Source organism: Dermacentor albipictus, chromosome 1 (genome assembly GCF_038994185.2).
Source record: "Dermacentor albipictus isolate Rhodes 1998 colony chromosome 1, USDA_Dalb.pri_finalv2, whole genome shotgun sequence".
In the NCBI taxonomy this organism is placed as follows: domain Eukaryota; kingdom Metazoa; phylum Arthropoda; class Arachnida; order Ixodida; family Ixodidae; genus Dermacentor; species Dermacentor albipictus.
This window is the reverse complement of record NC_091821.1, coordinates 37,779,999-37,805,372: the sequence shown is the minus strand read 5'-3', so window position 1 is coordinate 37,805,372 and position 25,374 is coordinate 37,779,999. Positions and strand designations below refer to the sequence as shown.

Sequence of the window (25,374 nt, the reverse complement as noted above, 5' to 3'; positions counted from 1 at the left end):
GGAAACGGTGGTGCGTCTGTGAATACAGAAACCGTAAATATTGTGAAGTTTATGCCTTTTTATTTAACTACATACAGGGCAGCACTTTACGTCTTCTTGTGAAAATTCATCTTGGAATGCAAGTTGGGGAATATAACGAGCCAAGCACTCTATGTGCACAATGAAATAAATGAGCGATACCAATTAAATGCGCAAGTCATTGGTCCGCTGGCAAACGTTCTTGGTCAGTGGCTTCAAAGTTGCTTCGGTTCTACGGAGATCACAAGCGTAACTGAAGCAATTTGTAACGCAAGCAGGGCACGCAAGACAACAGTTTGTCTTCTCTGTAGTCCTGCGTGCCCCGTTTCCGCTAACGCAAGGTGTCCCAGGTTTAACCGTTCGAAGAGCAATCGGGCAGCTTTCTTGCAGTCGAATATGGTTGCATGCAACGCCAGACTCTTTCGGCTTAGCATAAGCAAAGTGACTCGTCGATATTGCATTGCCGAACCTGCGCTGAGTTGGTTAACATGCTCCTGTACTACAGTTTGCCATCTCTTATTTCTCCTTTTATTCCCTTTACCCCTTTCCCCAGCACAGGGTAGCCAGCCGGCACTTCCATTGGCTAACCTCCCTGTCCTTCCTTCCCCCCTCCCCCTCTCTCCTCTCTTTCTGTCTCTCTCTCTCTCTCAACCAAGCTGCTATGGTGTACAGCATGAGCTTCAAATAAATGTTGCAAATACACGTTGCAGTACTTGCAGACGAAGTCGTGAGCAGTGCGACACTTGCAGTACATGCATGATACAAGCAACTAAGAACACATTGCAAACTGCAGCACGGCTGAATACGGACAGATTGCGCCTCTTCATGAATTAGCTTTACAGCTGTACAGTGTATTTGTTCAAGTTCTCCGGACTAAGGAGGGTTGCTATTTCGGTACTGTGAGATAGGATACTCCAAAATAGCGTAAATCTTTTTACATTGAATATTGTAATCAAGAAAAAAAGATATCCGCAGGACGCGGTGTAGCGGTTGAAGCATCCGGTTCGCGAACGCGAAGGCACGAGTTGGAATCATATTCTGGTGGTGATTGTTTTTTCAGCCGAATAGTTTGTTTATTATCGTATAAATGGCCATTGTTAATTGCTCCTTTGGTGAGCATCGGGGAGAGAACGTTCCTCCCTTGAGAAGCATCAGAAAAGCGCAACTGTTAGTCCTCGAAAGAGTAAGCACATGCGGAGTATCAGTTCAGCCCCTCGCAGTTACGCCCCAAAGGGACGAATGATTGTCATTTACTCTCCAAAAGGTTAGACTAACCTCCATAACCAATGTACTCCTTTTTCCTTATATTGTAATCGTGACACAGCTTTCTAGGGGTATATATTGACTATTTTCAATGTATTCATATAAACAAGCATTCACGACCGTGCGATGAGTTCATTGTGTCCGTGCATATGTACCTTACGTGCATAGGCGTACACTAACAAATAAAAACAGCACAGAAGTGATACCTTACCGTAATGAAACCCTTATGCATGAAAAAGTAAGGTCTTTCTTATCCAGACCTCGGTTTGTTCTAACTCAAGACTCGGCGAAGCGCAGCAATTTTACAAAATATGTAAGCATAAACCATGCTAAATATTATCTTTTCACAGCAATACCATGGTATAGATATAGTTTATCTGAAAACAAATGAGTGCCCGGGAATACAGATACACTACAGATATTAAGAAACATCCCCTCAAGCTCGCAAACGAGGTGGCACGCAATAGTAGGTGCAAAAATGGGATCAGTGTGAACGTGTAGTAAATGAAACGAATCTCTTGAATTTCATAGAACGTCAACCCTATTCGATTTGCCGAATTTCTGTAGCCTACGTAGTTTCCTTTGTGGAAGGCTTCGTAAATAATTCTGCACACCTCGTTTTTGGGCTTCTCTGGGGCGCCTTGCCTACACACAGAGAGAGACTGGTGGCGAATTCTCGCGTGCGTTCTTTGTGCCCCATATATAATGCAAGGACAAGGACGCAAGCAGGGCTCCATATTTTATTCTACGGTTATTTTTTTATCTGCATACGCCTTGGTCCCATTTCCACCGCCGGCTCATCCGCTCGAGAGACATCGTCCGCCACTGGTTCGCGAAAAAGAGGGGAGACGTGTGACGGAAAACACATTGCCGCGTCTCCTCCCTGGCAACGAATACACGGCAGCCTACGCCTGACGTGGCGTCAGACTAGCAGTCTCCAGTTCCCAAGCGTACACAAACTGCCCCCTCCCCCACCCCCGCACACAGAGAGACGCACAGACGCGCGCACACACGCGCATGCACACACTTCCAAGCTTTTGCCCTATACGAATCATGGCGACGCCATTGCCACTCCGTAGCAGAGAGGGTGTTGGTGATTGCCGAAAGAGCATGATGCGTTTGGAAGTGTCTCTCGGCGAAGCAGCTGTCACTGGTCGCGAAATGCGCTGCTTCAGACGGCCGTCCGTGCGGACCAAGCGCATCGGTCCCGAAAAACGTCGAAAGCTTAGCAGACTTTTCGAGTGGCGACGACGGAGGCGGCAGCAGCAGTGATGCCTCGTGCTGACGACAGCGAATTGTAAGATTGCGTTTCATACCTCTTTCAAGCGTGAAGCAGCTCCTGCGTGTTCGTATTATCCGCGTTGGCTTTAACCGGCTTTCAGGTAATTCGTCGGGAGATGGATGCCCGAAAGCACCGCTTCTGTACAACAGGACGGCAAAAAAAGAAAAAAAAAGGAGAAAAACTCGACCGATACTTATAGAGGTGCCCCTCAGGACCATGAGAAAGAAATTGAAGAGGAGGAGGTGGTAGGAAATGGAAGCTACAAGGGAGAGGAGGCTTCTAAATAATTGCACTTGAGCATGTCGAACCTCCGACTGCAGTAATTTTGTATGAAATTCTTGTAGTTCATGGGCTTACACTTGATTTTGTTCTTTGCGTATTTATTCTCCTCGCAAATTCAATCCTTAGTTTTTGAGCTTCGCTTCTCAAACTTCACCTACTTGACAAATACTGTCGCAATGAAAATTATACACATGGGAGTGCGGGTTGAATTACAGCTGTGAATAAGAAACTCGTTTTCGTAGTTCTCTGGGCATTATACATGGCGTCGAACTCGGTTGATCTGCAATATCGCGAGAAAATGTTATTACACGTAGAAAGAAAGGAAGAAAGAAAGAAAGAAAGAAAGAAAGAAAGAAAGAAAGAAAGAAAGAAAGAAAGAAAGAAAGAAAGAAAAGCACTAAGCCTCTGGCTGCCTGCTGATTACAAAAGTTTCCGTTTCGTCTCTCACTGAGACTTTAGGGCCTTGAGGTCCCCAAGTGACCTGACTGACGTGATTTTATTTTTAGTGCTTTTTTTTCTATGGTGCTCTACATGTCTTCTTATTCTTAGTTTCTTGCGCCGTTATGTTATTTGAGCGCCTATTATAAAATACAGTATTTTATGGTGACTGAAAGTGCAGTTCATCTCTAAATCTTAACTGATACATGAACTCTGGTTCACATATACCATGACTATGCATTTCCCGACTCCGGTCGAAAAACCGGAGTCGGGAAATGTATAGCTCGTCCATCCCTTGCACTCTCTTCGAGTGAGCAAAAGAGCGATGTTGGCTGCTCATGAGGCTGAGGGCTTGCAAGTCCAAGAGCAATGATCATTGCCCCAACGATTACCCTCCACCACACATTTCTCACCGTGGTTAAACTTTTTTAAACAGGGTTGAAGTACCTCAGACAGGCTGGCCAACGTTTCGATAGGTGGACCTATCTTCGTCAAAGGCGGCCTCGTCATCCTCGGCGTGTTAGTTTTAAAGGGTTAGTGCAGTGACGTCACGTGCGGGTGTTGTCGCTGGCGGCTGGTTTTAAAGAGAGAGATTACAAGAGGGAACAGGCGCTGTCGTCCGACGTCTGTAAGCCTCATTCTCAAGACGAAGGGACAAGAGCGTGAGAGTGGGCACGCGGGGAGGAAAGAAAAGAAATAGAAGCAGAAAAAAGGGGAAAAGAAGGAAAAAAAGGAAAAAAAAGAAGAAGCAGGGGGGAGCCAGGGCCGTACCAAGACACAACAAAGGGGGGGGGGGGTGAAAGAAAAAGAAAGAGAAAAATGAAATCTTTAAGAAATACGGGGGCTTGGGAGCGTGTTGGGGATGCGAAAGGTTAGGAGGTATGCAGGGGGAGTCGTTGGCGGCATGTTTTTGAGGCATTAGAACGGCCGGTCAAGCAATAGGTCGAGTAATTTTGAAATAGTTAAGGTGGCGACGGGGAGTCTGCGGTGCAATGTGTGGGGTGACTGAAAGGCAGCGGCATGGTCTTTCAAGGGGCACTGCCCCACGCGCTTAACGTAGGTGTCGTTACGGCGGCATCCAGAAGTCGATACTCTGGGTTGAGGCGCCGAAAAAGGCATATTGACTTCGGAATGTGTTGTCGAGGGGGTTTCAAAAAAAAAAAAAGACTAAAAAAGGGGGCAGGGGGAAGGGGGGGGGGCGAAATCGGTATAGCAAACAGGAGGGCGACGCGTGCAGAAGCGGGCGCGGGCAAGTGTACATGGAAGAAGGGGATCGTACACTTGGTATAGACGTAAAATCCTGAAAGAGTACATTAAATTGAGTAGTAGGCAGGAAATTTTTTCCCTTTTTTTCCTCTCTCCCCCTCTCCCTTTTTTTCCTCCGAAATGAAAGAGTAGGTGAGGTTAAGAATTAAAGTTGGCTGGTGGCCTAATGTGTTTTGTGTATTGGTTGATGATATGAGAGTTTCAGATTTAAGTTACAGCTTTTAAAGATTCTAAGTTGCCGCGTGCCAAATTAATTCCTGTCGGGTGTAGGCAATTAAACTTGTGTATGAGGTATGATTCCGTGTACTTCCTTTCGCGAGGGGAACGGAAATTTGTTTGTAGTATATAGAGCCTTGCTTTGTCAAACATATGTCCATGTTCATTAAAGTGGCTGGCTACTGCTTTGAGTAAATTGTGTTTTGTGTCCGCGCGGTGACCATTGAGTCTCCGTCACTGCGAAGCTGACCAGTGCAACTCGCATATCGTGTCCTTAACTCCTTCGTGACCACGCCTTTTCTAATCGGTCATAGGTGGTCGAATATTAGAAACGTTGAAACCTGTCCTCAGATACATAACGCTGTTCGGTACGTAGCCCAGTGAAAGGGAGGGCTTTATAATAGGTTTCGGTTTTTTTTTCTGGGGCGAAACTATGATTTTTGACGCAACTTTCGGTATACTGAGGCGTGCGCGTTGTCGTAAAAAATTTGCGTGGCCTTTTCTCTTTGCAATGTAAAAAAACAGGAAGAAACGCACAGCTCGTGGTTATGGCACATAAGCATACGCTTTTTGTGATCAGAACTTGAGCAGTAAGTCAGAGGGCGACATTACATCGTTAGATTAGCGATTTCACAGCACTGAAGGCTGTTAAGTTTAAGGCAAAGTCGGCAGTTGTTCGCCAGTAAGTCCGGGTTTCGAATATGAGCGAGCGTTTCTCTCCAGTGCACTCGAGGTGGTCTGTATGCAGTACTAGGCATTCTCATAATGTTTGTAGCAGTTTCGGTTTTATTGTTTCTTAGCCGAGTTATTCAAAATTTAGCTCTTCCCCAAGTAGCCGAGGTTTGCGAGTAAAGATCCCAAATACCTTCATTCACCAAAAATAAATACGAGAACTTCAACATCACACCAAGAAGAGGCAAAAGAGGTGAAGTTTCAAGATGCGCTACCTCCAGTGAAAAGTCTAACAAAAGACGAAAGTTTGCTGCCGAAAATGCTGTCTACCTTTGCCTCACGAAGCCAATGAACCGCTTGATTGCAAGACATGGACACCGGAAACAATTACCTTTTTAGGTTCGTTGTCCAAACGAACAGTCTTGTGCGGAATATTGTTTTATAGAAAATTCTGCCTTGCAACATCAATCTGTGAGGCGTATATCTTGAAGTTCCCCTATCTTTATTTATGTTTTATGTTTTATTTGTTTTTCAGGTCATGTAGTCATCATGTCGCCTTCGCGAATTGTCAGTTATTTACTTTATTTATTGCAGCTAACTATGCATTTAGAAGCAACAATTAGTCTTCTAGAATTTATAATGCTGCACTACATGCTAAAGCGTAGTTGGTGGCGGCAAAAATTATTTTTTTTCTTAGACTCAAGAAAATGGTCTTTTTTTCCTGCGTTAACGACAGAGTTAAGATGGAAGCAACACGCTGCTCGTCCATTGTCGCGTTCCCACTCTGAATGCACGTACTTTCACCGATGCATTCCTTTTAATATTTTGAAGACCAGTGCGCCCCTAGACAAGAGTAACGAATATCCTTACCTGAACTGCAGAAAAAAAATATAAATTAAATTATGGAGTTTTACGTGCCAAAACCACGGCTTGATTATGAGGCATGCCGTAGTGGGGGACTCTGGAAATTTGGACCACCTGGGGTTCTTTAGCATGCACCTAAATCTAAGTTTCGCCCCCATCGCCCCCATCGCATTTCGCCCCCATCGAAATGCGGTCGCGCCATGGCCGGGATTCGGTTCCGCGACCTCGTGCTTAGCAACCAAATACCATAGCCAGTAAGCAACCACGGCGGGTGCAACCATAAAAAAGCTGGCAATTGCTTCGCTGTAAGGATACTACTGAAGCCACATGTCTATGCCATAAACAAGTGTGTGTTTGTGTTTGTGCGTGTGTGTGTGTGTGTGTGTGTGTTTGTCTGTGCGTGTGTGTGTGGGGGGTGGGGAGGAGTAGAGAATAAACGCCAACCACTGCAATGCGCAATCGCACGTGTAAAAGTTGTGGAAGCGAGTTCCGTTACGTTTGCACGTGTTTGTGCATTAGAGAACCTTGGCTGAGCGTTTCTACGGTTCAATTCTGTCAAAAACCACGTTCAAAGCTTGAGCTAAGCGCTGGCTAGAATTAACTGGGTTTTACAACAAATTCATTAGGATAGCGCGGTTGGCTCGGCTCAAATTAGAGGCACGCCGGTGGGCGCTCGTGGTTTCGTTTTAATGGCCAGTGGTCCCGCAATCCCGGCTTTGAACTAATCGCACGCGCATTTGCCTTGTGGATTAAGGAACGGGCAGAGCGAGGCCTAAAAGCCCTCCGCGGAAATGCGCTTTATGTTACTACGTCAAGTACACACTCATCGCAAAGTCAACGAATTCTTTCGCGGGCCACCTCCTTGGGCGTTTGGCTTCAGAACTCTTCGCTGTCCACGCCGCATCATACTCGGGCGACAGAACGTTTCTTGCCAGCGTCATTATATTGCTGACACGAGCGTTATCCGCATCCATCTTCGGCAAAAGTGGCGAATTCTTGCTAATAAATGCAATGCCACACTTGATTTAACAAGAAATGATCTTCCGAAATGTTTTTTCTCCGCCTCTACACGCGCTGATGCGTGTTATTATATCTTGCCGTTGAGTGCGGGAGTTGGCCGACGTTGAGGTGGACTTTGAGAACGGAAGGCTTATTTACCTTATGCACAGGATTAAAAACAGGTAAAATCATAATAAAAGTTCATCGACAGCCGGCAGGAAATCGTACGCTGCGGCCCGTGGCAAGAAGAACGCCTCCCCCTTTCCGACGGTTCTCTGGCTTATATACCCCTTAATTCCGTCAGGGTCACGTCATTTTCAGCCATTCGTCGAGTCCGTGCAGGTGTCGTCAGTTTCATCCAATCCGTACAAGTGGCGTCATGTTTGGCCAATGGGGACACTCCCTGGGCTCTATCCTGCGATGGCCGCATCCGTCCGGCGTTGCCTGCTCGCCTGGTCGTCCTTGAACGGTCGTCCAGGATGTCCTGGTCGTCCATTGCTGCAGAGAAGCTTTTCCCAGGACTATAGGTCAACTGCCTCGAACCGTGCCGGCCTCCAGGTGCACATTCGGGAAGTGTAACACATGGGAAGGGGGAGGGGGGGCAAAAGCTCCACGCGCGACACTGGAGGGCGGGATAGCCAGCCTGACTGCCGGGTTCGGTAGCATGGTCGACGCGCACCGGCGCACCATAATTTGAATGCGACGGCTAGGGGTTGCGCTTGGATAACTTGACCGATGCTAATTAATAGTCCGTAACAGTGTATACACTGTTACGAGAAGAAAGGGGGTTAACCGAGGGGCCCGATTTTTATTAGTCATACCATAAGAAGCCAACAAACACTGACACCAAGGACAACATAGGGGAAATTACTTGTGCTTAATAAATGAAATAAATAAACGATAAATTAATGGAAATTAAAGTGGATGAAAAAACAACTTGCCGCAGGTGGGAACCGAACTCACAACTTTCGCATTTCGCGTGCGATGCTCCACCAATTGAGCTACCGCGGCGCTGTTTTCCCATCCACTTTCTTGGGTATTTATGTGTCCTAGTAGAACCCTGGGAGTGTTAGCCAGCCGCATTTATTAAGCACAATTAATTTCCCCTACGTTGTGCTTGGTGTCAGTGTTTGTTGGCTTCGTATATGACTAATAAATATCGGGCCCCTCAGTTAACCCCCTTTCTTCTCATTAATATATATATATATATATATATATATATATATATATATATATATATATATATATATATATATACATTCGTTACATGAATGCGTTCTTATTGCAACATTCGCACAGCAGTTTGCCTAAGTTGTGATTTCGCGCCAGGGTTATTCCATGCCAAGTGTCCGAGGCCATATCAAATTATCCTTTTAAAAAATATGGCTATTTAATGCCTTGCTCAGAGTAATTTCTCAGGTTATTTTTGCTGAAAAAAAGGTTTCCTACCAGTTGGAGTGCTTTCGAAGTTTGTCAAACATGGCTCTGCAAGAAAATTAATGTAAATATTACTTATATTAGTATATTATTTTTATTTAGCCAGCTCTGAAACGCCTAACGCTTCACAACTTCGCCTACTGAATCTAACCTAACCTAAAAGAATTTCTCTTAATATGTGAAAGTGTTTATTGGCAACTTTGCTCGTAAAATATCCCTTAGGTGTCCCAAATTTTGACAAAAATATACCAAATACGCCATTTTTTCCCTGGCAAAACTATTATAGATTTCTTTATCGTAAATAATTTTCGTGATTGTACCAGAACTGTAAATTACACTAAAATTATTTAAGCGCCAGTACACTGTAGGAACGCTCTCAAATAACATGCAAAACATACAAAAATTTTCGTTTTTGACCATTTCGATCCACGATTTTCACAATGAAGTACTCCCCGGTAAAAATATGACGCAAAGTGCATTCAATAATAAGGCTGCTCATTGGCTTTCGATTTTCGTCGTTATCTTATTTTGATTTTTCTTTTAAGCGAGATATCAGTTTTTGAATGTGGCTCCTGGGCTCTGCATAGTTCCATGCTACCACTTCACCGCAAAACGCAGAGCCTGACGGGCTTCAGAAAATTGGCGAGTGCAGTTTTGTTGTACAACGCTGCTTTCCTCAGCACGTGAGGGCTCAACTGAGTTGCCCAGTCTCATTAACTATCATAAAATTTCTAATTGTGTTCTCTTTTTTCCTACTTGCCAGACTGCGCAGGTAGCTGAGAGGTTGTGTGAGAGCTTTCAGAGTTGACTTCATTTATTGGGTCCTTCGTTCTTTTTTTCTTAAATTGCGATTAACGCGCTTGTATATGAATGTTGAGGACACACACTAAGGATAGCATGATCGAGAAATTTTAGTGCACGTGTAGTGTTTATCCACGATAAACGAGTAGAAAACGGCGCAGTGGTGCCATGAGTATGTAGAAACGGCGAGTATCGGCAGTTGAGCGGATGCCTGTGGGTCAGTTAAACTGACTCCAACGTCACATTCAAGGCAGCTTCGTAATCATCGTCTTCATGATGGCCATATTTTTGTTGCCTATATTTGGCTGCAGTACAGAACGAAGGCCCCTCTCATTTCTTCTAAGGAACTGTGTCATGTACGGAACGAACACACTACTATAGTATCACAAGTTTTCTCGTTTGGTTTAGCCAGCTGCTACTCCGGCTACAAACTTGAATATCTGACTTGCATTTGCTTATAAAAAGTCGATTTCAAGGCAGCTTTTACTTCGACCATCTATACTCTTTTTTTCTTTCGCCGCCTACGATATCAGTCCCGTCACTTGACTCAAATCTCACGCCTGTTATTGCGCCTGAAAATTTGTGCCGCAGAGCCGACGGGTACGAGATTCTTGCCACTGACCATAGGTACACGCGATACTCAAGTTGTATCGACTATCGTGCTTCACGTAGTTGCCATCACAGCATTAAGCCGAAATGGGCATCTATCGTAGCCCGTAGCCGCCGTCGTTCGATTCGGAGGAAAAAAAGAACGCTCGTTGGGGGGGTGATGCTACGTAGTTTCATTGTTTGTAGGAACACTTCGATGCGGCTGCTACAATACGAGAGGCACTCGCCTTCTCATTAGCGCGCCTTCTAATCACCTTTTGATTACAGCTGCGGGCGGAAGAGGTAGCCGGCGCTGCCTTTCTGCTCATCCATTTGGAATAAATACGCACTCGTACTGTATACATAATCTACTCCCACGGGCGCTCAGGTGTGTGTTTTGATTTTGATGTTGCTGAGGCAGGAGTGTGCAGAGGAATGTAAAAAGACAGGACGCTATAAGAGAAGTGAACTCTGAGAGCTCTCGCACAACTTCTGAGCTCCTTGTGCACTCTGGGAGGTACGAAAAAAGACAACTCAATGAGAAATTTTATAATAGGTAATGAGGCTGTGCAACTCACTCGAGCCCTCACGTGCTGAGGAAGGTCGCGTTACACAACAAAACTGCACTCGCCAATTTTCTGAAGCGAGACCGGCACTGCGCCTTGCGGTGAAGTGGTAGCACGGACTTCTAAGGGATATTGTACGATAAAGCTTGCCGATAAGCACATTTAAACATTGAAGACAAATCCTTTTATGTTCAGTAGGAGAAGCTGTGAAGCGGTAGGAGGTAAAATAACATTTACATTAACTTTCTTTCAGAACAATGTTTCGAGCACTTGAGCCAAATTTGAAAGCACGCTGACTGGCAGGAAATTTTTTTTTTCAGCAGAAATATCATAGGAAATCACTCTGAGCAAGGTAATAAGTAGACATTATTTTTTAAAGGAGAATCTGAGATGCGCGAGCCTGGGTCATTTGGCATGGAATGATCCACCAAGGAATAGTGAAAGCGACATACGAGACGATCGTAACAGCTTGGGTTCCGTTCTGCTGTTTACTTCTACAAGCGTTCAAACTAGTATCTGCAGACAGATTGCGTAGCTAGTTCGTCAGGAAAAACGCGGGTTTCGCTCCCGAATAAGGTGCTTTTGGTTAATAAGACGGAATTCTGTGCAAACCGCAAGGTGATAGAAAACAAAATTTCTGTTCGGTCTTTCCCGGCCCGTCCTCTTCGGAGCACCCACGATTTTTTTTTTCGGAAATTGTGTCCTCAAAAAGAGTTACCACAGTCTTTTTGTCTGGTGTCCATTCGATATTATTGCGTTGCATAGCAAAGATCGCATGCTGAAGCGCAAAACATCATGTTGGTCTACTAACCGCAGTCACCACTGTATTGAGCCACACCATTGGCCTCAGACAGGAAGCGCAACGTAGACCTACAACAGTAGATTTGAAGTGCTTGAGTATAATACTTGTGTAGAACCTCATTCATTGGCCTTTATATGTTCCCGGCTCGCATTGAGTTGGCCGTATAAGGGCACTTTTATCTTTCAGTTCCAGCGCCAAGCGCTTAGACGGCGATATTTTCTAGTCCACGCTGGTAGTCCACAGACACCGCATCTCTTCACGTCTTGGGGAACCGATGCAGCCAAAGTAGCTCGCATCCACGCGCATACCGCGGCTGGTGATGTATATACGTTGCACGTTTGTGCAGGCAACCTAGCTTACGTGCATCACCGCCTCCAACAATGACTACTTTCTGTAGTAATCGTCGGAGCCAAATACTACACGGTGGCTACCTGACTCGTGCGAGCTGGCAACACGCAACTACCTCACAAAACGAGCTAAAGAATCTCAAAACGTATCCTCACTGCGATGACAACGCATTCAAGCTGCGCCGCGCCGGCTCGTGCAAGCCAAAAAGAAGGAAAAGCTCGCCGCGCGCTGGTTGCCGGACCTTTCCTGGTCGCCCATTAAACAAGTCTATAAGGAAACACATGTTTCTCTCTGGCATAGTCGCATAGGCTGGAACACGGTGGAGCTTCATCATTTAATAGCCATATAATATCCAGAGGTGGTCTGTGCGCACTCGGTGAGATCGTTCAAGCATCGAGCAATGCAAATATAACAAATCGGAGTCGATTGCAAAGAACCGTAAATTAAGCGCATGTCGTGTATATCAGGCTAATGTCGAATGAAAGGAACAAGCGACTGGACAATGTAGCATAAGAAAGTTAAGTATATAAAAGAAACAACGACTTCATTGAGAGACATAACAAGCGATAAAGTGACTGTGGTTTCCTTTCTTTTTTTTTCTCGTCTTCGCCACAGAAGGAGCTTTTCAAGGGCATTGATGGGTTTGCCACCTTCATCTTTCTTTTCGTTGCGTTTTCGCTGTGCCTCAATTATGGCACGTATCTACCAAAGGGCGGCAGATTGACATTCGTGAGCCGTGAGAAAATATAATAACAAAAAACGAGAAAAAAAATAAGACCGAAAGAAATATTTTATTTCAGGTAAAATATTATTGCAGAATTTAGTATGGAAATGCGCATTATAATTAAGAAGGATTAGCAAGCGGGAGAAGGTTATATGAAATTATTTGGAGCATAAAAAAATTGACAGAGTTACACGAAAAGATAGTGCGGTGATAATTTAGTTTATTGTGGGAAATCGGATATACGGGGTATCATAAATACCTTTGTGGATAAAACCTAAGGCATAGACCAAGAGGACGAGCGCAGCGCGAACATGTAAACATTGTTTAACCTGGGGAAGCGAAGTTTCGAGAAACTCCGTTCTCTTGTTTAAAAAAAAGAAGTCAGAGGCAAAATAAAAAGTAAATGTTCGTAGATTCAATTACAATTCTTGCGAGATTGGTGAAGCAAAGTCTTCACATCATCGTCCTGTTCATCTTCGTCATGACCGGGCGTGGCCATCGTCACTCTCGCGCACTCATCGCATGTGTGTGCACAAACGGAAAAAATAGTAACAGGAATCGTAGTCATGTGCTACGTGCGTCCGATGTCGAGTAACTCGAAGAAAGTAGCCGGCAGGTTAACTGTGAACGTAGTGTTTTCCGCGCTTCAAAAGTAGCGAAAAAGCTGTGAATTCGCTTACATTTTGCAGGGTCACGGCTCGGATGCCCTGAGAAGCAACTATTACAGTTCGTGCTGTTTGTCCGTAACGACGTTTATCGGCAGCCTTCTGCTCGTGCACGGAGAAGTTTATGTATGGGTCGGACATTCACAGTGTTTGAACGGAAGGTAAAGAGAGCGTAAACAAACTGTCGGCTGCTATCAGAATGGGTAGTTGTCAACGCAGTGTCGCGAATGCGCTTGGAAGTCGTCATTTAATGATAAAAAAAAAATTCTGGAGTTTTGCGTGGAAAAACCACAATACGATGATGAGGCATGCAATTGTGAGGGACTCGAATTTTGTGTTGACCACCTGGGGTTCTTGAACGTGCACTTATAATCTAAGTACACGAATGTTTGCCTTTCGCCCTAAAGAAGATGCAGCCGCCAAGGCCAGGATCGAAGCCGTGACTTCAGCAGCACGACGCCATATCCAGTGTACGTTAGGCATATCTGTGCACAAAGGAGACTGTATAAAAACAACGTGAAACGGCGGAAGCCGCTGCCAATTAAGCGCCAGTCGGCTTTTTTTTAAAGTTTATTTGGAGGAGATGTGTTTTCTTGATACGGCAGGAGCCTTTAAAGGCTGATTGTTTTCCACGTTTGAGTACATTGGTTAGGAGCCCTCAACTAAGCATGCATATCTCGAAACAAACTGTGCAGTTTCGAGACGTTGAACCCGATTATTTTGTTTTATTTCCTCTTTAGCACATGTACATGACGGGTGCCTGAAGTAAGTTGCCCCAAGTTTCGTGTTTATTTTTGTCCTCATTGTTTTAGTTTGTCGAAAGTCCGGTGAAGTATGCGACAGGCCTCGCTGCCAGGTGATACCGTGATATCCCTGCAAGACGACATCCTTACAGATGACAAATTCGCCTCGACGAGGCATCAAATGTGTTAGCTAACGGTGGGTTGGTTGCTTCTCAGCGTAACTGCGCAACCCACTCGTCTGACAGCGGAGCCAACAGTCAGGCGGAGGAGGGCTCAAAATATAGACGTGATGAAGTTAACCGCACTTTCTTTCTTTCTTTCTTTCTTTCTTTCTTTCTTTCTTTCTTTCTTTCTTTCTTTCTTTCTTTCTTTCTTTCTTTCTTTCTTTCTTTCTTTCTTGTTTTTAAGAACGTATTGTAATATGCCACAGGGGATTTGACGTTTATGAAAAAATCAGTATTCATTTCTTCAAAGGCTGGAAATTTCGAACTTGTTCCTTAGACGGTAGCGCTGTTCTCTTACGAATTGCCAAGGAAACGTTCATTAGCCCTCAAGGTGTTTTATCTACGGAGCAAATTAAGTTCTGGTACAAAAAAAGTTGCTCGGAAATAAATGCTTTCTCCCTGCCGCTTCATCGCTGCTTTCGTTGTCGATTGGGTTCGCCTTGCACAGGGTACACCAAACTTTGAGTCTACAATATATAGACGGTGGAGGCGTTGAGGTATAGACGCCGCCACGGCAGCATCGTTCATTGAAGCAGACCAGTCGTCATGTCGATAGCCTCCGGGAGCGACAGGTTGACGTGGCCACTCTGACCTGGTGCAATGCGTGTTGTCGTCATTGTTGGGTGAAAAAATTGGCATGCATCAACTTCGGGGGTTGGGCCAAGAACCGGATGATAGGAGAAAACGCTTTCGCGGCTCTCCTTTTTCTCACAGGCGTGACAGGCGATGGTATATATATTCAGATAGACAAGACAAACCGAGGAAGGGTAGAGAGTTCAGTATGACCACATCAAAACAGAGACCTTTGCAAGATATCTCAATTTACCCCAGTCCTGCGTGCACCGGACTTGTGCCCTGAAATTTCCCAATTTGGCCACTCCATTACCTTTCCTCCCGCAGCGGGCCGCGTTTTTGTCTTGTTTTTGCACTTAATTCTCTCAGATTATTAGGACATCTGTGAGTTTTACTGCATTTTGCATGACCTGCTTAACTAAGCTTCTTTCTCTCAATCGCAATTAGAAGATCTACTCCTATTTTCCCCACCCCAATGCAGGGTAGCAAACCGGAAACTTGCATCTTATTATACTCCCTGCCTACCCCCTCTTTTTTTCTCTATAATATAGCTACATTGGCACTCTGATTCATACTGTTGTTTATTTCCCTTAAGCCCCTCACCAGGCCCCATAACAAACTTTGGTTACACGCTAGAAGTTGTTACGTGTCTTCTAGGGAGCGTTCTTCCACAATTTTTTTTTTTTCAAATCCGCTCATTAATAGCCTAGATAGAAATATTTCAGTGCCGCGAACCCATGATTTCAGCAGGCGAGCTCCACTGCATAGCGAGACACTCTCTCCACTCGCCGCGTGTTACCTGTGCAAACGAAATTCCTTCCCACCCGCCGTGGTTGCTCAGTGGCTATGGTGTTGGGCTGCTGAGCACGAGGTCGCGGGATCGAATCCCGGCCACGGCGGCCGCATTTCGATGGGGGCGAAATGCGAAAACACCCGTGTACTTAGATTTAGGTGCACGTTAAAGAACCCCAGGTGGTCAAAATTTCCGGAGTCCCCCACTACGGCGTGCCTCATAATCAGAAAATGGTTTTGGCACGTAAAACCCCAAATATTATTATTATTATTAAATTCCTTCCCTACGTTCTCCCATACCGCAGCTCGAGGATCGCGTGACGCATACGGCTTCCCCTCTCAGCTGGCGTGGTGTGCCGTGCAGTTGTTGCTCTTGATTTCAATGGGCAGTCACTTTATCTGCATAGCCCAAGCAAGGACCTTCGCCGCTCGTCTAGTGACCATTACGCACGCGCACTGCCCACCGGCTTCTCCGCTCGTGCCATTGTCTTGGCATGGCAGCTGCCGCCATCGTTACAGGCTGCGCGGTCGCATGTTAGGACAGTGGTTCCGGGTTCTTCGATTTTTTTTATTTCTCCAGCCGAGATGGGAAGGGGGACAGTTATCATCTTCGCCTATGCCTCCACCTCGTTGTCAGACTAAATGCCGCCGGCAACAGCTGAGTCACATCAGGGAGGAGCTTTTCGCCGATCCTCACTCTCTTGCAAGCGTAATCATGCGAACGACAATTAAAATTTGGAGTCGGATATCTCGGAGCACTGACACGCTAGAAGAATTCCTCCAATTGATACCGTATAGAAACACGACTGCCTCTAACTTTTGAATATGAACATACACACTTACTGCAGTCAACGAAACGTTAATTATGCAATTTTACTTAATTGGGCTCCTGACAGCGATAATTATAATCTCACCTTGTGTCCTTCTGGCCACATAACTTATTTGCACAGGCGGTCTTCGCGTGCCTCTCAGGGCCTAATTGTAAGAAAACCATAAAGCTCAATTTTCAACCCCCGGTATATATATATCTATATATATATATATATATATATATATATATATATATATATATATATATATATATATATATATATATATATATATATATATATATATATATATATATATGTGTGTGTGTGTGTAGTCATATCATAAGAAGCCAACTTATATGACTAATAAAGATCGGGCCCCTCGGTTAACCCCCTTTCTTCTCATTCACATATATATATATATATATATATATATATATATATATATATATATATATATATATGAATGAGAAGAAAGGGGGTTAACCGAGGGGCCCGATCTTTATATATATATATATATATATATATATATATATATATATATATATATATATATATATATATATATATATATATATATATATATATATATATGCATAAAGCCTGAAAATTCCTTTTTATTTATGCTCGCCGTGATTTCTCAGTCGCTATAGTGTTGGGCTGCCTAAGCATGCGCTCGTGAGGTCGCGAGATTGAATCCCGGCTACGGCGGCATTTCGATGGGGACAAAATGTGAAAACACGTGTGTACTTAAATTTAAGTGCACGTTAAAGAGCCCCAGGTGGTCTAAATTTCCGGATTCCGCCACTACAACGTGCCTCATAATCAGAAATGTTTTCGCACGTAAAACTCCATAATTGTTTTTTGAACTATATAAAAATTAATACCAAACATCCATCGCAAATGTCACCTGATTGCACAATGGTCACAACGTTTTAACGATTATTTTTCAAATTGCCATATTCTTTTCAACATATGTGTGCGTGTGTCTGTGTGTATGCACTACACTGTTCCATTCAACAAAAGTGAATAACAAGAAGGAGAACCGAGAGGCCAGATTTTTGTTAGTCAGAATCATATCAAGCCAAGGAACGTATTGTTGAAATTATTTGTTGTTTTTATCTGAGGCGCAGAAATGAAAGCGGACGAAACAAACAGCTTGTTGCTGGTGAGAGCTGTATAGCAACAGAAGTGTAGGAAGCTAAATCTTCTTGCTATCCATACGAGATATACAATATGGTATATTTCTGAAACGATGCCGCGAAAATGTTGCGATAACGTTGCGAAATTAATTCAGATCACTTTTAGTGTTTTGGTATCGTCCGCACACTTGTTAGGGGGACTGAAAGGCTGGCGGTGTTGTCCCAGTGTTTTAAAGAAATGAAACCGCTTAATAATAAAACACCAATGTATTTAGGGCCCCAACGCTGAAAACTTGCAGACCACATTATTGCTTACTGCGTACGCTTGTGGAATAAAATTTTCTGTACTAACAGACTTGCAACGTGACCTCCGAATGCAGATTTTCGCAGCAATACAACAAATAGTGCTTGTTCACTCATTTGCATGTTCATCACGTCATAATAATACCAATTGAATGTAATATGTATTTGTATATCTCAGTAAGGTTTCTGACAAGGCCCCGGATAATAAATTAGTCTTTAAACTCAGAATGGTGTTTAACTTTAAAAAAATGTTTAACTGTATTTCTGCTTACTTGACCGACGAGAAGAGTATGTCGATATTGGCGGATACCCTTCGGCTAGTCTTCCAGTCACGTCACGAGCACCGCAGAGTAGTGTCCTGAGCACCTTTCTTTCCACGATATACAATTATACTCTGAATGTAACCACACATGATGTACAAATAATAGAGTTTCCAGATAGTTGAATGTCGTTTAAACAAGTGTCCTGTCAAAATAATAGTGAATAACAATATGAATGACATTGTGAAATGGCGTTGCGAATGGGTAATGATTGATAAGACAGTAACAACAGCGTTCCCACCGATTACACGAAAAAAGAAATAACGTTATAGTTTCCTTTCATAATAGGTTGCTCACCACTTAAGATCAGTGACTAACTTAGATATGTTCCGGTTGGTAAGGAAGTCACCACCGGTGTTATCTACGACATCGACGAGGGCATTTCCAAAGCAGATTTACCGATACTTATTAGATCAGCTGCAGATGGAGCTATTACCGGACACGTTTCTCGCATCGACGAGTCACGTTATATTCAACTGTGGATGGCTCCCGTCACACGTCAAGGTAGTCCAGTTCTTGCATATAGCCCGCTCCTTCATACGAAGACCACTACAGTGCAGGAAACGCATGAAGCTTGGACACGTCAGCAGTGTGTACACATGCGCGACGGCGTGCCCCCGCTACTCCAAGCCTCACAGCACTGACAGCTGCAAAGCCTCCGCTCTGAAGTGCGCTAACTATTTGCACCCCATGATAGCTCTTCTAAGGAATGTTCCCTCATTCATAAAGAAATAAACATCTTGAAGCAGGAGGTGAGGGGCCACTTGTCTCACCGAGAAGCTGCAGACATAGATCGAAAACGACGCTGACGGCACTCCCATCGCCGACGTTCATCAATGACCGCCATAGCTTTTGTGATGCGCATGCCACATCCCTCAACACCACCTACTTTGCTACGCAAGCCAAGTAGACTCCAGGAACAAAGAAGCCGAGGACAAGGAAGCTGAGGAGAGCGTGACCGCTTGTTTTTGGCATTCACTCGCAGGGCGCCATTCATCATCTGACTCGCAAGGCACAACGACTACATCTAACTCCCCATCTGTTCCAGAGAAACTGCCAGAGCAAGACCAGCATGTCGTGATTACACTGCATGCACTGGTCGATGCTCTTTGCGTGCTTTTCGCTAAGCAGCAGATACCGTCAACTCGAAGCGCTTTACAAGTACTGGACGCCCCGCATCCAGTGCTTGCATGCCTTCAGAAAGCAATGTGGCTCGCTAGTTCTGATTTTGGACAGGATTCATAAGTTTAGCGACGTTCCAGTGGAAAGCTAGATGCTTCATGTCTTGTATTTCATCCATACGTCGTTACGTTTCCACAAATCGGCTTCCAACCTAATCTATCAAGTGCCATTACACTAGCTGGTTACGAATCTATCAACTCCTCAACATCCGGTGAACACAACAGCAGTCATTTATAGCTGCACAGACCACTCTTATGTTTCAGCAACTCTCCAATGTGCGGCGACCGCAGAGAAGTATGCATTTATATCTGCACAGACTTGCAACATGCGGCGTCTACAGCGCTTATATCTACATGGTTCTCACACATGTTCCCCATGCGGTGCAGCCCCCTGCCAAGAAAGAATGCCTAAAGCGGAGAAACTGACCTCCACGGATCTGCAATGACCAACTGTGGTGTCGGTGTGCGCCTCCAGCTGAACCAGTAGTCTAACTGTTCTGTCTCCTTCCTTTCCGTCTTCTTATTTCTCAGCACCCTCTGCCCTTGTGTAGGGTAGCAAACCAGACGCGCGTCTGGGGGACCTCCCTGCCTTTCCCTTGTTTTCCCCGATCTCTCTCTCTCTCTCTCAACTTAGGTACAACACTGGCCACTGAACACTTCGGTGTTAAGAAGCCAGCGGTATAAGATAACAATATTAAGAATAATATATTACAATGACATAAACATTATTAGCCAAAGTGTTATAGCATTTCGGCTAACATTTGAACTTTATCGCAGCAGCTGTTTCACAGTGCATCAACAGTATGTATGTTTCCCAGTACAGGTGCTGTGAAATGTACTGGGTAAGAGGATATATCATCTGCTACTGCGGAGCGGAAGTCGCCAAAGCGCGGGGAAAGCTTTTTATTGTGAGTGTCAATCGGCGTCTCTTATCAGGATCATTTTAGCGTGTGCTTCACCATGGGTGCAACCACGAGAAACACCAGCTGTGACTCGGTGCAGACTTCCCGCTCCTGCATATCACGCATTGTGACGTTTGATGGACTGAGAAGTTCTCCTCAAAATGTTGGCAGGCAGATGCCTAGAGCACTGAAAAAATCACGCCACCGCAAAAGCTGAACAAAATCTTTAAGGGCTGAGTTCGCCAGTCCACCGTATCACCAAATTAATCGCCCTGTTCTACTGCCATCAGATTTACGACACAGATTTCTCAATCCTCTTAAGCATGACGGTCACGTTGTTGCACGCTGAATCCTCCGCGATGCAAGCGATTTCCTTTTCTTTTTCGGCACCCTGCAAATTGCGCAAATTTAGAATGTTACCTTCAGGAGAAAGCTTTAGTTCTACAGCCGCTCAGTTTCAGTAGTAAAATAAAAATAAAAATCTTCATCGTCTGGCAGGTATGTATCGCAATCGACGCAATGATCTCCACCACTTATCTGCTCTACGCATTACGTGACGTGCCAAACGCCACTTCTTCCCTATTGATCTAAACTAGAATATCAGTTACCCGTGATTGCTGTATAATACACAGGGTCACTTTCATGTCTTTTGATGTCATGCCCACATTTTTCCTTCCATTGCTCATTGCACACTCCTTAGGTTCATCTAAGGTCGCTTTTTGGTATCCCAGTTTTGATCCTCTAGGTTATCACTGGAAAAATGCGCAGATATAATTACAGCTTCCTTCTCCATAATATCGGACAGACGGGGAAAAAGAAATACATATCGAGGTTTGGTCTATGCGACTATTTTTTTCTGAATCGCTATCTTTCGAGTGTGCGGCGTTTGTAAGTGCGTACGGCATTTGCCCAAGCAAGGCTTTACTCTCTAAAGATCGACCTCATGTCTTCCTACAGTACTCCCCTATTGTGCTCTGTTAGAACAAATAGACTAAATATTGGCGGTTACTTTTTAAAGCAAGTGAAGCCATGCATCACTAAAAAAAAAAATCACCACTCGAGCACTCCGTACAGATGGTTAGCCAGCGAAGCTGAAACGTGTGGCCCCGGTGTTTATCACTGGGTTAATTCCGACGGTTCATTAAACCGCGGCTGCCGGATCGTCGGTGCGCAGTTGCTGCTTGCGCTCGGCTGCACAAGCCTGTTCTTGTGCACGGGCTTCAGCATCTGCACGGCGTAGACGAGCTCGTTCCCGGTTCTACCCGCAGAGTTGCTGATCGAAAGCTGCCCGATCCTCAGGAGTGCGTATGACACGTGGTCTGCCCATTTCGTAGCCGGAGAGAAATCGCTGCGCGCACGCTCGGCTGCGACGGAGTGCAACAACGCCACTACTGGTACAACTAATCCAACACCACCTAGATAGCGCAAGGCGTTTTCACTCTGATCCATGACGTCATGTTACCTGGCTCTACTGCCATATAATCTAATGGGGATGCTGCCGAGTAGGCAACAGTGATTTTGACGTCACCGCTTTCATCACGTCAGCCTTTTCATTGGAAATTTCAAGCCAGGTAGCCTGACGTCATGAATTGGAGTAAACAGGCCTTGTGCTATGTAGGTGGTGTTGGCTAATCGCGCGCCTCCCTTTCTCTTTTTTTTTTTCGCACATACACATGGGCTTGCGCCGGAGTAGTTTTCGGCGTACAGGTGACCGACAGACGGACGGACGGACGGACGAATCAGCTAGCCATATACAGCTTCGCTGAAAAAAAAAATTGAGTGAGCTATATTCTGCGGACACATTATTGCAACACGAGTTGAATTCCTATTTTTCTATGCTGCATAATGATTTTCGATAGTTACGCATAACACGACTGCCGTGGCGGGTAAAGGTTTGCCCCTAATATCTTCTACTATCTGCCTGAATGCTTTCGATATCGCAAGTCTGCCGCTGCAGAAAGTCCTTAGGCCACAAAAGAGACGTAAATATCGACTTTCCTAGTGTAGAACACGTACACTTGTTTTGCGAGCGACGATGCGAACATACTTATAAGATTTAATTGCCACGATGATCGCTGGGTGTGTCTAAATAACTGTACACAGACGATTTGCTCTTTCAAGTATTATTGCCCGTTTAATAACTGTGTTTTTCAATGGTTTGACTGCTCTGGTAAGAAATATCGTGAGCAGTATACAAAATGTCCTATTTACTTTGTACGCAGGGAGTAAGGTCGTCACATTAACCGTAGGCCTTGTCTACTGGTTGACAGTATCACCTTTAATGCACTGAACGTACGTTAGCACGTTACCGCCACGTGCGACGAGTGCACCGCGTGTGTTCATTGCCACTGCCTCCCATCTGATAGTCGTGGCCTGTCTAGACGCACGTGGCTACAAGTCCGAGTGCGCATGTCCCGGGCGGCCGTATCTCGAGAGAGACTCGCGTCGGGTCACGGAGACGTCACCGGGAGAAAGTGCGGCCGCCATTCTAGCCACAGCCTCTGCGTAGAGAATTTCGGGCAGCCCGAGTCTCGAGGAGGGGAAAACCCATGGCCCGCCGGCGGTGGTGGAGAGAGAGCTCGGGCGGCGCGTCTAAAAATAGGGCCAGCGTTACGGTGCTTCTGGCCGGGGCAAGCCGCAACCGGCACCCGAGCCGACCATTTCTCCTGGACCCGCACGAACCCCGTCTCTCGGGCGGCAAGACAGAAAGAAGCACCCGAGCCCTCTGCTGCGAACGTCGTCTTTGTGCGCCCGCCACTCGTGGCTGCAGCGACCGGGGAGACGCCCGAAGGAGCCGACCTCCTCGCCACGCTCCGTCTCCCACCCATCCCCTGTGCTACCTTGATCATACACCCCTCTCTCCCCCATCCCGCCCTCGCACCCACGCCATCTTCTTCGCAGTTCGGTCAGGGTCTCTGGTGAATCCAAGAAGAAGGTTGCGAACCGGGGGTGCTAGGACCGCGATACCCGCTGCTATACGCCTCGGCAAGAAACGCCGCGGCGGCTTCTCTTCGAGGGAGGCTCGACTCGAACCAGCCACTGGAACCCGCAAGGACCGGAACAGCTTCTCCATCATAGCCCGGCGTTGTTTGCCGACCTGCGCGAGTCCCGTGAATCATCGTCGTTGCAGAGCGTACTGGAGAGCGCGCCTCTACAGATGTTCCCGTCCACAGGTTGCCTACCGAGTCCTCTCTGAGTCGAAAAAAGCGTAGCGGGACGCTTTCGGGACATCACTGTCCGGAGATCATCGAAAGCAAAGATGTCGTGGTAAGCGCTTCGCATCTGGCAAACGTACAACAACCGTGCTATAACTGTTACTCCCTGAGCTGCTCTGAGTGTCGGAGGCTGATGTGATTCTTGGCTGTACAGGCATGGCGGATGTTTTGATACGTATTAGCTTTTCCATAAGCTAGTGCGTATCAACATACTCTTTGAGTTACTCTGCTGTGAATTTGAGAAAAAAATATGTATCGTGCTTACGCGTGGCTAAACCAAACCAAGGGCCCGAACGTGCCTTATTGTCCTCGAACAAGGAGATTCGCTACCTGAGATGGGTTGCTTTCATTCAGAAAGCAGTTTAAAATTTAGACCCTTCCTCTCGAAACACATGCACTTTATTGTATGAGGTATTGATTCATGTCATATCCGCTTTATTTGTTGTCTGTACTGTCGAGCTGGCTCGCTTTGCTCTTTGGAGTCGTGGTTTTGCAGAAACGCAAGCGTGGACAGATTCTGTTTCCTGTAATGTACTCACTGATGGAGTAAAATGAGCAGTACAGATAAAAAGAGACAGTATATGTTAGAAACGGTATGTGCTCTCATATTCAAATAACCCAGTTTTTGTTTCTTTCATTCATATTGTTGTATGCAGCCGGCACTGTGCCTTTTCTGAACGGGAGCGTATTTCAGTAATTTCTAACTTTGTCCACTTTCTAGGAGTTTTGTTCTTCGCGCTTAATAAATGCCACCTATACTCACTGCGATAGCGTCAGAAGAGACAATGAAAAAGCGTTACCATCTTAGGGTTTCATTTTATGTTACTAGCTCTTTCTAAAAATAAAATTAGCACCCCCCCCCCTTTATTTTTTTGAAGCACAAAACCGGAAGGCGAGCACGGCCATTTTTGCCTGACAACGAAGGGGCCATCTTGGAAGGTAGAACCGGTTGCGCCGTATGGCAAAAAGCCAGAAGAAATCAGGGGCAAAAAAGTGTCTATCTGCGTCGGTGTCACAAGTATAGGCAAGAGTAGTGGCGAATGGTGAAAGTTCAGCAGCGTATTGAGCACCCGGGGAAAAAAATAACTAAGAAAAGTGAACACGGCTACCGCCTAATTTCGGCTACTTTTGTCTCTGATACAGTTAAACTTCGGTAACACTTCACTTTGGGCTATGCTGCCTCTCATCCAACCTCTCATCAGGACCGCAGTTAACACTAGCCTATTCTACACCCAACTTAAAGCACCGTGAGTTCTTGCAAGATCTCCTAGAGTTAAGTCTTTTTTCAGCTATGTTCCCGATGTATACCTGGTGCGGACATGTCGCATGGCGACGTTATTTGACAAGGTGCCAAATAGTGTATGCAAAACTGACAGTACGAATGAATAACAGAAGAACGCAGCACACAGAGAGAAGGACGTGCACAAGAATAAAAGAGAGGTCGAAAGGGACTAAATACTATAGAAGGTTTTGAAGTGCTAAATATTATCGTGCGTTTTTTTAAAAATAATATACGAAAGTCCAACACGTTCGGAATCTTTACGTTGCACTGCTTGTCGCACAATCTAGTATGTAGCCCAGATACAGTCCACTTCGATTTGGTGACATTGAAAATTTTCGAATAGTTTCGAACACAGACAGGAAGCGTCGCGAGAGAATCCAACCATACGCGTGCAGGTCAGCGCGTGCATGAGTGGAGTGGTTGCCCCATGGCGTGGCATGCCGAAAATGCAAAGTTTTCCCGGTGGTTCGAAGCTCTATGAATTGAGAAACAGAGTTATATATACGTTCTCTATACTTTCCCAAAGCGCGCTGTCGCAGGAATGCGGGCGCATTGTCAGAAGGCACCCACGCTAACGCTCACAATGACGTGTATGCTTGAGGCAAGGGCTGTAACATCGTATCTGTGGGCGACAGATGCGGATGACCTAGCACGGAG

General features: G+C 45.4%; 1 protein-coding gene across 3 annotated transcripts in view; it reads left to right on the top strand.

Moving 5' to 3' along the window:
* Positions 1 to 2,439: 2,439 nt before the first annotated feature.
* The window catches only part of LOC135901070 (uncharacterized), a 108,806-nt gene continuing 85,871 nt past the window's right edge, over positions 2,440 to 25,374 (top strand). The window contains exon 1 of one of the 3 annotated variants that reach the window (XM_065430742.1): positions 2,440 to 2,578. In XM_065430742.1, the coding sequence (XP_065286814.1) occupies positions 2,553 to 2,578 (26 nt within the window). In that variant the 5' untranslated portion in view covers positions 2,440 to 2,552. Of the gene's footprint in view, positions 2,579 to 22,839; positions 23,488 to 25,374 lie in introns of those variants that run through there. The other 2 variants (XM_065430743.1, XM_065430745.2) reach the window with 2 other exon arrangements.